The sequence below is a fragment of the Cyprinodon variegatus genome, unplaced genomic scaffold (genome assembly GCF_000732505.1).
Source record: "Cyprinodon variegatus isolate N-32 unplaced genomic scaffold, C_variegatus-1.0 Scaffold729, whole genome shotgun sequence".
Taxonomy (NCBI): Eukaryota; Metazoa; Chordata; class Actinopteri; order Cyprinodontiformes; family Cyprinodontidae; genus Cyprinodon; species Cyprinodon variegatus.
In genome coordinates, this window is record NW_015151182.1 from 288,862 (window position 1) to 300,458 (window position 11,597).

The window sequence follows — 11,597 nt, forward strand, 5'->3', positions numbered from 1 at the left end:
TAAAAAGTCGCCATAAAAATAAGTAGTAAAGTAAAGTAAAAATATTAGAAAAATCTACTTGAGTACAGTAACGAAGTATTTGTGCTTCGTTACTTCCCATCTCTGGTATACATACATATTCATAACGAGTCCAGAACTTATATCCAACAACAGCCTAACTTATGCAATATGCATGGCAGCGTAATACCCATGAAATGTCACAAGCCAGTGTCCTGAGGGGGGCAGCAATGCGCCCAGAGGCTGTCTACCACTTGCAAAAAAAAAAACAATCAATAAAAATAAAAAGAGCAAAGGAGGTTTGCAGTCACAGCAGATTCAGCGTCATGTCTGTTCCAAAGTTTGTTGGCCGTGGGAGTGAACGCCGGGAGGATCCATCTCACCCACCTTCACGCTCACCCTATGATGGGGATGCAGTCTGGAAGAGAATTTTTTTATTTAACCTTTATTTAACCAGTAAAAAAATCCCAATGAGATTAAAAACCTCTTTTTCAAGGGAGTCCTGGACAAGATGCAGTAAAGTTACACTAGAATCATAGATACATTAAAACAAATGACAAGTACATAAAAAAAAAGATAAATAAATAAAAATCGTATCAAGCAAAACAATTACAGATCATTGAGGCTGCTTCAAATTCTTTCACTTTCAACTTAAAAGGATTTAAAGATAAAAACTCAGTCAATTTCCTGTTTCCTTGTAAAAAAAAACCTCAGTGAACAGTGAGCAACAGCTGATCGTTGCATCTCAGGGCATAAGAGGTCACATGCTTCTCTGTAAGGGCAGTAATCCAAGAAGGCCCTTGTAAATAAAAGTGTACCAATGACACTGCCTTCTATTAGAGAGGGAAGGCCATCCCACTGAGAGTACAGGTCACAGTGATGCGCCATGGCTCTACAGTTTGTGATGAACCTTAATGAACATTTGGAGACATGAAGAAGTAGCATTCTTATAAAAAAAGGTCACTATAATCTAAGACCGATAAAAACGTGGCAGAGACATGAAGCTTTTTTACTCCAAAGGTAAAAATGCATCAAATTGTTATGCTGCACATATTCACACAAAAGTCTATTCCAGGTAGGCAATAAAAAGTTCTACTTTACTACTAATACTACTTGTATTAGTCTTTTTCCTGCTTCACAAAGGTAGGCAGCAGCTTGACAAAGCCATGATAGCAATTATTTTACATCTAAGTAGTATGCAGTTCTTCATATATACACACACATCAATTTTAAACAGCCCATACTGCACAGACAGGTATTGGTATCGGGGCCAAAAAAAGCCATCGATGAAACACTACTCTTTACTGTAAAAAGGGAGTCTCTACAATAGAACACGTTGTGACTCTAAAGGAATGTGTGGGGAGGAAGTTGCACCATGATATAGTGATGAAAGTACATTTCTTCATGCAGACAGCAATGAATTATGAAAAATATTTAGTTCCTGGCACCTGGCAAAGGATTACTTTCAAGAGTCTACTAAAAATAACAGAAAGAATAAACAAGGTTATTACAGGATAAGATTAAATGAAACAGAATAGCTCCAACAAGTTCTGAGTCCATTACTCCACCCACATTTACAGCCTGACTGATGGTTTCTAGCTGGATTAACTGAAGCTGTGTGTTAACTTTTGAATGCTTTTCCTTTGTATGAAAAATTAGGAGTTTTTGAACCTCAGTTTTGTTGTGATTGAGGTGAAGAAAGATTGATTTGGATTGGTGTTGGTTTCCGTGACCATGGAATGATTTTTATTATTATTATTACTATGGGGCATTTCATTTGATACATAGCAACAAAGATACTTTTTTATTTTTTATTTTTTTTATGGTAACAGCTCATAAACATCTAAAAAGCTGAAATATTACTTCAATTACTTCTGCAAATACCAGCTGAGTTAAAAGCAGGAGCAAGGAGAAGACAGAGGAGTAGGAAATTCAAGCATGTCCTCTTACGATCATTATGGGTTTATGCGTTTTTTAGATACATTTACAAAGAAAAGAAAGGATTACATTTTTATTCATGTTCATTAATGAACCCAATCACATATGTAACAATGTAGCCAAGGTTTAAATGTTAAAAAGATTAAGACATTTTGCCACCCCTATAGAAAGATGTTTAATGTTAATGAAATAATACATTTCTTTTAGTTTAATCACCATAGATGATGTTTTTTCTCACACATGTAGCTGGTTTTTGCTGTTTTCTCTGAAGCAGATAGAAGATGGAGCTTATTTCTTATTTGTGTAAAACTGGCTTGCTATTTCCTAACTTTGAGGGAGGTTTTTTGTAGGCTTCTTTTGGGGGGGATTTCACTCAAGAGTCACATTTTTCAGTATTCTTGTTTTATTATAGCTATTCAGGTCTTGTCACAGTTAACTTTTCTCGGCACATTTTGTAGGGATATAAGCGTTCTGGTGTATCATTGGATCTTTACATTCTTAACTAACTAAACTGCTTCTCCTTGTCTGCACTTTTGGGTCCGCTGTGGAGAACTATTCCCTTTCAGGCTGACTGCTTTCTAACCCCAGTTGTAGTAAGAGCCTTTTGCTTTCACAGATTGGCCCAAAGAAGATCCAGCTGGGATGATATTATTGTAATGTTTAAACTTTTCTTTGTTCATGTTTGTTGAAAGCAGCAGGCGATCATTATCGCTCAGTGTCTGGCGTTGAGCTGATGTCCAGTAGGCCTTGAGGAATTGCATAAACCTGATTTATCTCCCCATAAAAGCTTTTAAAACATCTGAAATGTGTAGATCCAAAATTTTACTTCAATGCAACAGGCATGCTTGCGAAAGTGTTTCATTTTGGCTACAATATTGATAAAACAAACCGCAGCCCACACTGAGAATATTTCTGCTCAGGTCAGTGTACTGTCAGAGGAGCATAGTCAATAAACATGCACAAGATGTCAGATTTGCTTTTATCCTTTTATTTTTGTATGGAAAAACAAAGGTCAGATCACCATTTGCTTCAAAAACACCAAAAAGTAAGTAATAAAATTGTTTTTCTCTACATGACTAAAGGGATACATGCCTGTCCAGGTTTTTTTAAAAGTTTATTTTTCGTACAAAACAAAAGGGATTATCTAAAGAGAAACTAAAGATATAAATTAAAGAGATAAACTAAAGGGAAAAACTGGTATTGACTAAAGGTATGCTGGTCTGACAGAACACCGGCTATTTCCTGTACATCCCTGCTGTAGATTTACAGATAATCTACGTTTGCTGCACGAATGCAGGTCATCCACAGAAACATGTCTGTTTCTCTACTTCGGATGTCAAGGGATCAGATTTCCCCCTCATACATCTCTGATGTTTCCTCACAGGCTAACAGAAAAATCTGTTGATCAAGGTGCCGTTCATTAGTTATAATGCCCTGATTAAAGCAGCCGCCATGACATCATGACATTCTCAAAATCTGAGCCTGCAGGAGGACAAAAACAACTTTAGAAGAATTTCAGAAATTCTGACTCAGAGCTGGAGAAACAAAATAGCTCAGTGAGAATGAGATCATTCTCACTAAGCTATTTTACTCTGCTGGAGTCCTCTGCTGGAGTCCTGGAGCATCACACATGAACAGATGCAATTCATTTCAAAGCTTAAAGCTGTTAAAAAAAAAAGCTGTAAAATAAACAGTTTTTGCTTCTATTTAGTAGTGATGATCGTTCATTAAATCTTTACAGAGCAATAAAACGTATTAACACACAGATTTATTGTGTTTTTATTTTCTAAATCAAATGTTAAGGTCTGACATTAAAAACTGAATTAGAAGACAGAGCTTTTGAAGTACCTTAGTCTAGCTGTGTTGAATGTAGTTGAGATGCTGTTAAAAATGTGTCTGAATTTAAACAATTCTGCCTAAAGCCAGGCGCACACTGTGCGATTTTTACAGTCATTGCACGCCGCTTCTGCTCACACTGTACGACTAATTGCTGGGTTTAGTCGTACAGTGTGAGTTCACAGCTCACGATTTATGTTCGGCCCGACGCTCTCATGAGGAAGCCAAACAAATAGATGGGGAATATTTAGCTCACTATAGTGAAACGTGCTGCCTTGGCAATTTGTGCAATTTTTTGCTGAAAGCCATTTCTGTCAGATTGACAGAAAGAACTGCATTTCACATTGCATCCCTGCCACGCTGCTGTGTTTACATCTGAGAGAAAGAATAAAAAGAAGCGATTTGCCGCAGACGGTCGGGAGAAAATCAAACATGTTTGGTTTCCTCCCGTGGTCGTGGGAGACCCCTTGTATACTACACGACTAACGACCCACGATCAGGCTGAAAGTGTGTCCGATGTGGTTTTTAGTTGTACAGTGTGAGCAGGTAGATCGGATGAGAGGGTCGGGCCGAACATAAATTGTGAGCTGTGAGCTCACACTGTACGACGAAACCTGTAACTGCAAATTGATTTTCTTCTGAAATAATCATTTTTGGACAAAAGGAGGAGAGATCAGAGTTTAGTCACAGCTTCCACTACTACAGCTAGAAACCACTGATTATTGCTGAAATCTTGGTGTCATGATGGACTCAGACTTGAACCTTCAGAGGCACATGGCAAGGTAGTTATTAACTCAGCCTTTCTTAGACTGAAAATATTTACAGAAATAAGGGCCTAATGTCCAAACAGGATCTAGAAAAACTCATTCACGCATATAACTTTGATAGAATTGATCACTGCAATAGTGTCTTTATATGTTTGCCTAAAAGGTTTTTTACACAGCTGTAGCTGATCTCAAATGCTGCTGCCCGTGTTCTCACTAGAACTAAAAAAGCAGAGCACATCGGCCCAGTTCAGAAGTCCTTTCACTGGCTCCCTGTAGCTCAGAGAATAGACTCTAAAACCCCTTTTGTCACAGTAAATGTCAGCTTGTAGAGACTTCACTTTACTTCAGATGACATGGTTACATCCGTGTTGTCGGAGCTTTTAAAACAGGCCGGGTCCCGTTGCCGTAATATGTGTTTGAGGCAGTGATGCCCTAGGGCAGAGGTCACAGATTAGCGGAAGTCAAGAACAAGGTAGCAGTTTCCCCAGCAAATAGATGACAAGCTAGCAGTGACTAGCCTCAGCAGGCCGCAGGGCAAAGGGGATGGAGTAGAACAATACACCAAACAACTAGGCCCATGCCGATTTTGAATCAAGGCCAGATTCGTCAGGCAATTATGTCATCGTGTTGCACCGAGGCCTGTTCGGATTGGAAGACTCCTCGTAAGGCCGTCAAATGCAGCTTATTTTTTCCCATTTTGAAGGAAGGGTATGCTGTATCAGACGTAGCCTTGGTTATCCCAGGATTCAGTACAAGTCCAAGCAAGTTAGCTGCTCCGTGTCCAGAGGAAAAAGGTACTTGGTGAATATTGTAAGTGCAGTTTAGCATAACACAAGTATGTGAATAGTTCCATTTGAAATTAATGAAATTTGTTTTAAATGGTTATTGAGTCAGATATGTGGCAGGTAATGTTTGGTTTATTGAAAGGTTTTATCTGTCCCTGTGCAAATGGGTATGGTTTGGTTTGTCATCCAGGTCATAGTCATTCCAACAAAGTTAAAGAAGCTATAAAAAAAACAAAAAACAAAAAAAACCTAACCACTCCCTTTTCAGAGGCATGAGCCAGTATCGGGTCCTGCAGGCCAACAACGACCTTAACAACTCCCCATTACTAAGGGGTGGACCTGTTATTTGGTTCAGTTTGCATGTTTTCTAAGACATAACAAAGCTTTTGTTTGTGCCACTCTATAAGCCTGGAACTCAAACCCTACTCCAGACATTTTGAATTGAGAAAGCTTCCTGGATGGGAAGCAAAACATCTTCAAACAGAAAACAAAGTCCAGTGGTTTGTTTTTTAACTTTTTGTAATTTAAGCACTGATTCCAATATCTCTGCAGTGTGAGGACTATAAGTCTGATACCGGTGGTGAAAGCTGTCGGTGAAAGCTGGAGAAGGCTGGACCTGATACTCTTCTGGCCTCCTTATTTTCACAGAACTTGGAGGAGGAGTGACAATCCAAACAAATTAACAGAGCCAATCAGCTACCAGAAAGTCTAAGTGCCGTGTGAAAGAGAGGAGGGATGACTGGTTCCAATAAGCCAGCAAAGCAAAGAAGCTAAAATTTAATCAGCCAGGAGCATTTGATTGACTGTCCAACCAGCCTCAATCACAATAAAGCAAACAGCCACTAAATCATTAATCACCCACACAATAAAATGAAATGCAATTGGCATGGACTATGGACGGGTGGGTCAGTCCATAGCTTCACCTTCATCTTGTAGGAACTGCTGACACACTCCAGCCACATCAGGTCTAGCATTAGGAGGCACCCAGGGCCAACTGCACCAGCATATGGTCACAAGGGGTCTGAGGTTCTCACCTCAGTACCTAATGGCAGTCATGCTACCTCTGGCGAGCACAAGGAGGGGTGTGGGGCTCTGCAAAGAAATGCCACTCCACACAATTACTGGCCCACTGCCAAACCGGTCATGCAAAAGGATGTTGCAGGCAGCAAAACGCCATACCACAGTGTCTCCAGACTCTGTCATGTCTGTCACATGTGCTCAGTGGAAACTGGCTTTCATCTTTGAAGAATACACAGGGGGATAGTTGAAAATTTGTCAATCTTGTTATGTCCTGCATGGTGTTGAGCTGTTAGCACAACCCAAATCTTTGTCAGGCCCTCATATCATACTTATAGAGTCAGTTTCTAACCATTTGTGAAGACAAATGCATATTTGTGGCCTACTAGAAGTCATTGTGCAGGGCTCGGGCAGTGCTCCTCCTGTTCCTCCTTGCACAAATTCAGAGGTAGTGGTCCAGCTGCTGAGTTGTTGCCCTCCTACTGCCTCCCCCATGTCTCCTGGTGTACTGCCTGTCTCCTGGTAGCGCCTCCAGCCTCTGGACACTACGCTAAAAGACACAGCAAACCTGCTTGCCACAGCTCACATTGATGTGCCATCCTCGATGAGCAGCACTACCTGAGCCATTTGTGTATGTTATAGAGTCTGTCTCATGCTACCATGAGCGTGAAAGCACCACCAACATTCAAAATGACCAAAACATCAGCCAGAAGGCATAGCTACTGTGGTCCCCAAGTACAGAACCACTCTTTTATTGAGTGTGTTTTTCCAAAGGTCAATTATTTCCACCCGTTGTCTATTCTATTTGCACAACAGCATGTGAAAGTTATTGTCAATCAGAGTTGCTTTCTGAGCTCGAACCAAGATGGTGCTGAGCATGCAGCAGCCTGTTATGTCAGCTCCATGCTCTCCTTTCCTATTTTCCCTATTTTATATTGTTTTTTTGGAATGGTTTTTCTATTGGTGAATACCTTATCTGAAATTCTAAACATATGTGCATGGAAAAAGTCAACCTCTGAGACTAAGGTGTTGAGCTTTCTCCTACTTTCTGCACTTTTTGATGCTGCAATGGGAGACCCCTTTGTCCACGAATCCAAACACCCTATTATCTACACACGGGGCCACCTCCTCTGACTACATGACTCTATGCGCAGCAGCCCTGCTCCCTGTCATGCTGCAAGACCAGAAATCCATGCAAAAATAAGGACAAAAACTGAGAATGCAGGGGTGGCAGGACAAAGCAGAGGGAAATATATTTACCATTGTTTGTCATGGGAAATGTAAGATCTATCCACAACAAGACTGAGGAGCTTGCAGCTTTAACCCACTACCAAATGAGGTACAGCAACGCTAGTATCATGTGCTTCACTGAGACGTGGTTAGATGGATTTGTCCCGGAATCAGTGGTTTCCCTGGACGGCTTTAGACTAATCCGCAAAGTATTTTACTGTATTTTAGCAGAGAGTGGAAAAAGGAGAGGAGGGGGGCTGGCGATGTTTGTGAATGAGAGGCTTATGTTTAAGTGAAGGAACAGATATCCTTCCCGGAGGTGAAGCTACTCATGGTGAGTCTGAGATCATACTATTGTCCACAAACGTTTGGGAGCATGAACGTGTTCTGTGTTTACACACACCCCCTCTGCGGACATCACTGCTAGGTTTGAGCGAATCCACGGCGCCATGGCCAGGCTGCAAACACAGAACCCGAGCTCGCTACTGCTCATCAGCGGGAGCTTCAATCAAGCCTCCCTCCGTTCCACCCTCCCCATGCTCACCCAGTACATCAAGTGTAAAACAAGGGACAATAAAACCCTGGACATTTTTTTATGCAAACATTAAAGATGCCTACACCTCCGCCCCCCTCCCACCACTAGGACTCTTGGATCATGATCTTGTTTACCTGCTCCCCCATTATATACCAGAGGTGAGAAAGACAATAGTGCAGAAAAGGTCAGTGAACTTTTGGTAAGATTATGGACCATGGCGAGTCCCACCCTGGACCTGCTGCAGTTTGCTTACCGACCTGACACCGGAGTGGAGGATGCCATCACCTACCTGCTGCAGGTGGTCTGATGGTGTTCACCCACCTGGAGCGCAGTGAGAGTCATGTACTTTTACTTTTCCAGCGCTTTCAACACCATCAGACCAGAGATGCTGAGGGGGAAGCTGGAGGATGCTGGAGCGGACAGACATTTTGCTGCCTGAACCATCAACTACTGCACCAAACGCCCTCATCACATGTGGCAGCACGGTTGTCAGTCAGAGGTGGCAGTCTGCCGTACCGGGATCCCCCAGGGCACTGTTCTGTCTCTGTTCCTCTTAACATTCTATACCTCGGACTTCACCTACAACACAGACAGCTGCCATCTTCAGAAGTTCTCCGATGACTCAACCATTGTAAGCTGTTTCTGGGGGGAACGAGCTGGAGTATCAATTGGTCATCATGAACTTTGTGAACTGGTGTGAGAAGAACCACCTGTGTCTTAACACAAGTAAGACCAAGGAGATGGTGATCGACCTCAGGAGAAGACCCCCACCTCACTTAAAATGAGATTTGGGGTGCCTAATTATTGATTTTTTAAATTTGTAACAAACACCTTATATTCCATAATTAAACCTGCAGTTCTATTTAAAATTCCAACAGGAATTTGAGTAAGATTTGACCATCAGTATCAATAATTTTACTCCAGTACTATAGCTGAGTACTTCGTCCACCTCTGGCCATTACCAGAACAAATTCACAACTTGTAATTATCAGTACATCCCCAACCATAACCATTACTGGTAGATACCCAACCCTAGCCATTACCATTATATACCCAAGCATAGCCATTACCAGTGTATAACCAACCATAACTCTTACTGGTACATACCCAACCCTAGCCGTTACTGGTGCATACCCAACCTTAACCCTTACCAGTACATACCCAGTCCTAACCAATTACCATTATATACCGAACGCTAACCTTTACTGGTACATACCCAACCATAACCCTTACAAGTACATTCCCAACCCTAACCATTACTGGTACATACCCAACCCTAACCATTACAAGTACATACCCAACCCTAACCATTACAAGTACATACCCAACCCTAACCATTACTGGTACATACCCAACCCTAACCATTACCAGTAAATACCCAATGTACATACCGACCCTGAAATCTAACCATTGCCAATATATACCTAAGCCTATCCATTGACAGCACACCCAGATACTGAGTGCTGGGGATCCAGGGGTCTCGTTACACTTACAGATATTTCCATCAATTTGCATTCTTCCAGCAGCAGGTCACAGCCTGTCAAAGCTTTTCTTAAAGAGCAGCCAGAAAAAACAAGTATCAAGACTTTGAAAATTACTTGATGTTGATCCCTAATGAAAATGAAGACCATCTTGAGCTCATTTCCAGGTCTTGTAGCAGCAGTGAAGAAGGCAGAGGATGAATATTTAGACTGTGGTGAGGAAGATGGGGCTATCTGGAGACTGGGGGTCTCTCTGGATGGAGTCGTGCCAGATTTTAATAGTTGTAGTCAGGAAAAATGTCATGCACCAGTGCAACAGGTGCATCATGTAACAGGCTTCCAAACCTGTAAAATGTGGAACATACTACTCTGTAGAGTCGGATAAACTCAGAGACGAATCAAGACCTTCATGTTTGTTTTGAGCCTAAACAGAAGATGGAAAACAGAGAGAAAAAAAAATGTATCTGAAGCATTATTAAGAGCAAAAATTACTCAGCATGCTTATATAGCTAACATTGGGTGTGGTTGTATTATATGATTTTTCTCAAGCAGAAAAGTCTTTTGATTTCAAGGTGTCCTGAGTTGAACTGTCTTTTGGCCGTTATTTATGTCCCTGGTTTAAAATGTGAATAATAAAAATACTAAAACTGAACATTAATCTCTCAGTTATATAACCAAGACTTCCTTTCTTTATTCCAGTTCAGAGGGAGAGTGAGTTAGAACTGACAGACAGTTTGGGATAATTACCCATTATGTAAGCGTAGAAGTTTTCTATTTAGCTACTTCTTTGCTGTGGAGGTCTGGCTGTGTGGTAATATTATGGCTTCAATAACCATCCTCTCTTCAGGGCTTTTTATTTATGCTTCCCTATTTAACTTTTGCATCTCTGTCTCTTTTCCCTCCTCAGCCGGAATCAGGTTGCTTGCAGTGTGAACTCTTCGAGCAGAAAGATGTAAGGAAGTTCCTTGGAGCACTTTTAAATATTCTTCAAATGGTGAATAGTGAGAAATGCAAAAGGGAGAATATCCAGGTTGCCCAAAGAACAACTTTTTCGGAAGGAGACTTTTAACAAAGACAACCTGCCTGATGAACAAGTCCTTCGGTGTGTTCGATCTGGAACAAGAGGTCAAAATAGAGGTTTGGGCCATGAATGTTCTAGTTCTGTTTGTTTCCGAGGCCGTACCAACTGAGTGCTCAGTGGATGTTCTGGAGGGACCAGTGACCAGCAGAAGATCGGTCGGCATGTTAAAGGTTCTCCCATGCGACTCGTTGACAGAGCAGAATCGGATGAGAAAGTTGGATAGAGATTCTCTGGAGCCAATCATGGATCAGATCTAAAGAACTACTTTATCTCCAAAATGTGAGCAACACAACTTTGTACAATGAAAAAACACAGATTGCTCAATCCTGACATGCTTCCAACATGTTGTGGTTTCCAGGGTGACCCTGACTTTCCTATGGGAGTTAAATGAATAACAGGGTGGGTGGGAATATGGGAGAGGCTAACAGATCGCTGTCTGTACCACAGCTGGGAAATAAACATACCGAATATCTTTTGTTTCCAAAGAAATGCTGTTTCTAATAAAAACCTCTTTAAAAGTCGTCCCCTGTTGTTCTGGGTCTGACTGGAATGTTTTTATACCGGTATATGTTTTATTTTCTTGACTTTCCTTGTTTGAATCATCCCAAAAGTATCTTGTATATTTTAGCTGGTATTAGAATGCTACAACTAAAACTACAGGAATTACTTTCCATAAGTACCTCCTAATTTAAAGTATGGCACTGTAAAAGTACCTACATAAGTAACATGTAACCCTAAAAACACCCATATACCCCAGCCTATAACCTTGCTATTACTCTCTAGTAACACATGGTCTTAGTTTCCCATCAGTTATGAATGCAGGCATAGATCTCAGCTTTTTGACATGAGACAAATTCCTGTTTTAAACCCGTTTTATAGAACTGGCAGCTACGGCGGACAACCGCTGATTTAGAGCGAGCCACTGAAGGA

The 11,597-nt window shown here is 41.2% G+C and overlaps 1 protein-coding gene across 1 annotated transcript in view; it reads left to right on the top strand.

Moving 5' to 3' along the window:
- Nucleotides 1-11,560, top strand: part of il15 (interleukin 15) — a 46,165-nt gene extending 34,605 nt beyond the window's left edge. The window contains exon 4 of the mRNA XM_015395176.1: nt 10,494-11,560. Coding sequence (XP_015250662.1) covers nt 10,494-10,655 — 162 coding nt within the window. The 3' untranslated portion in view covers nt 10,656-11,560. The remainder of the gene's footprint in view (nt 1-10,493) is intronic.
- The last annotated feature ends 37 nt before the right edge of the window (nt 11,561-11,597 follow it).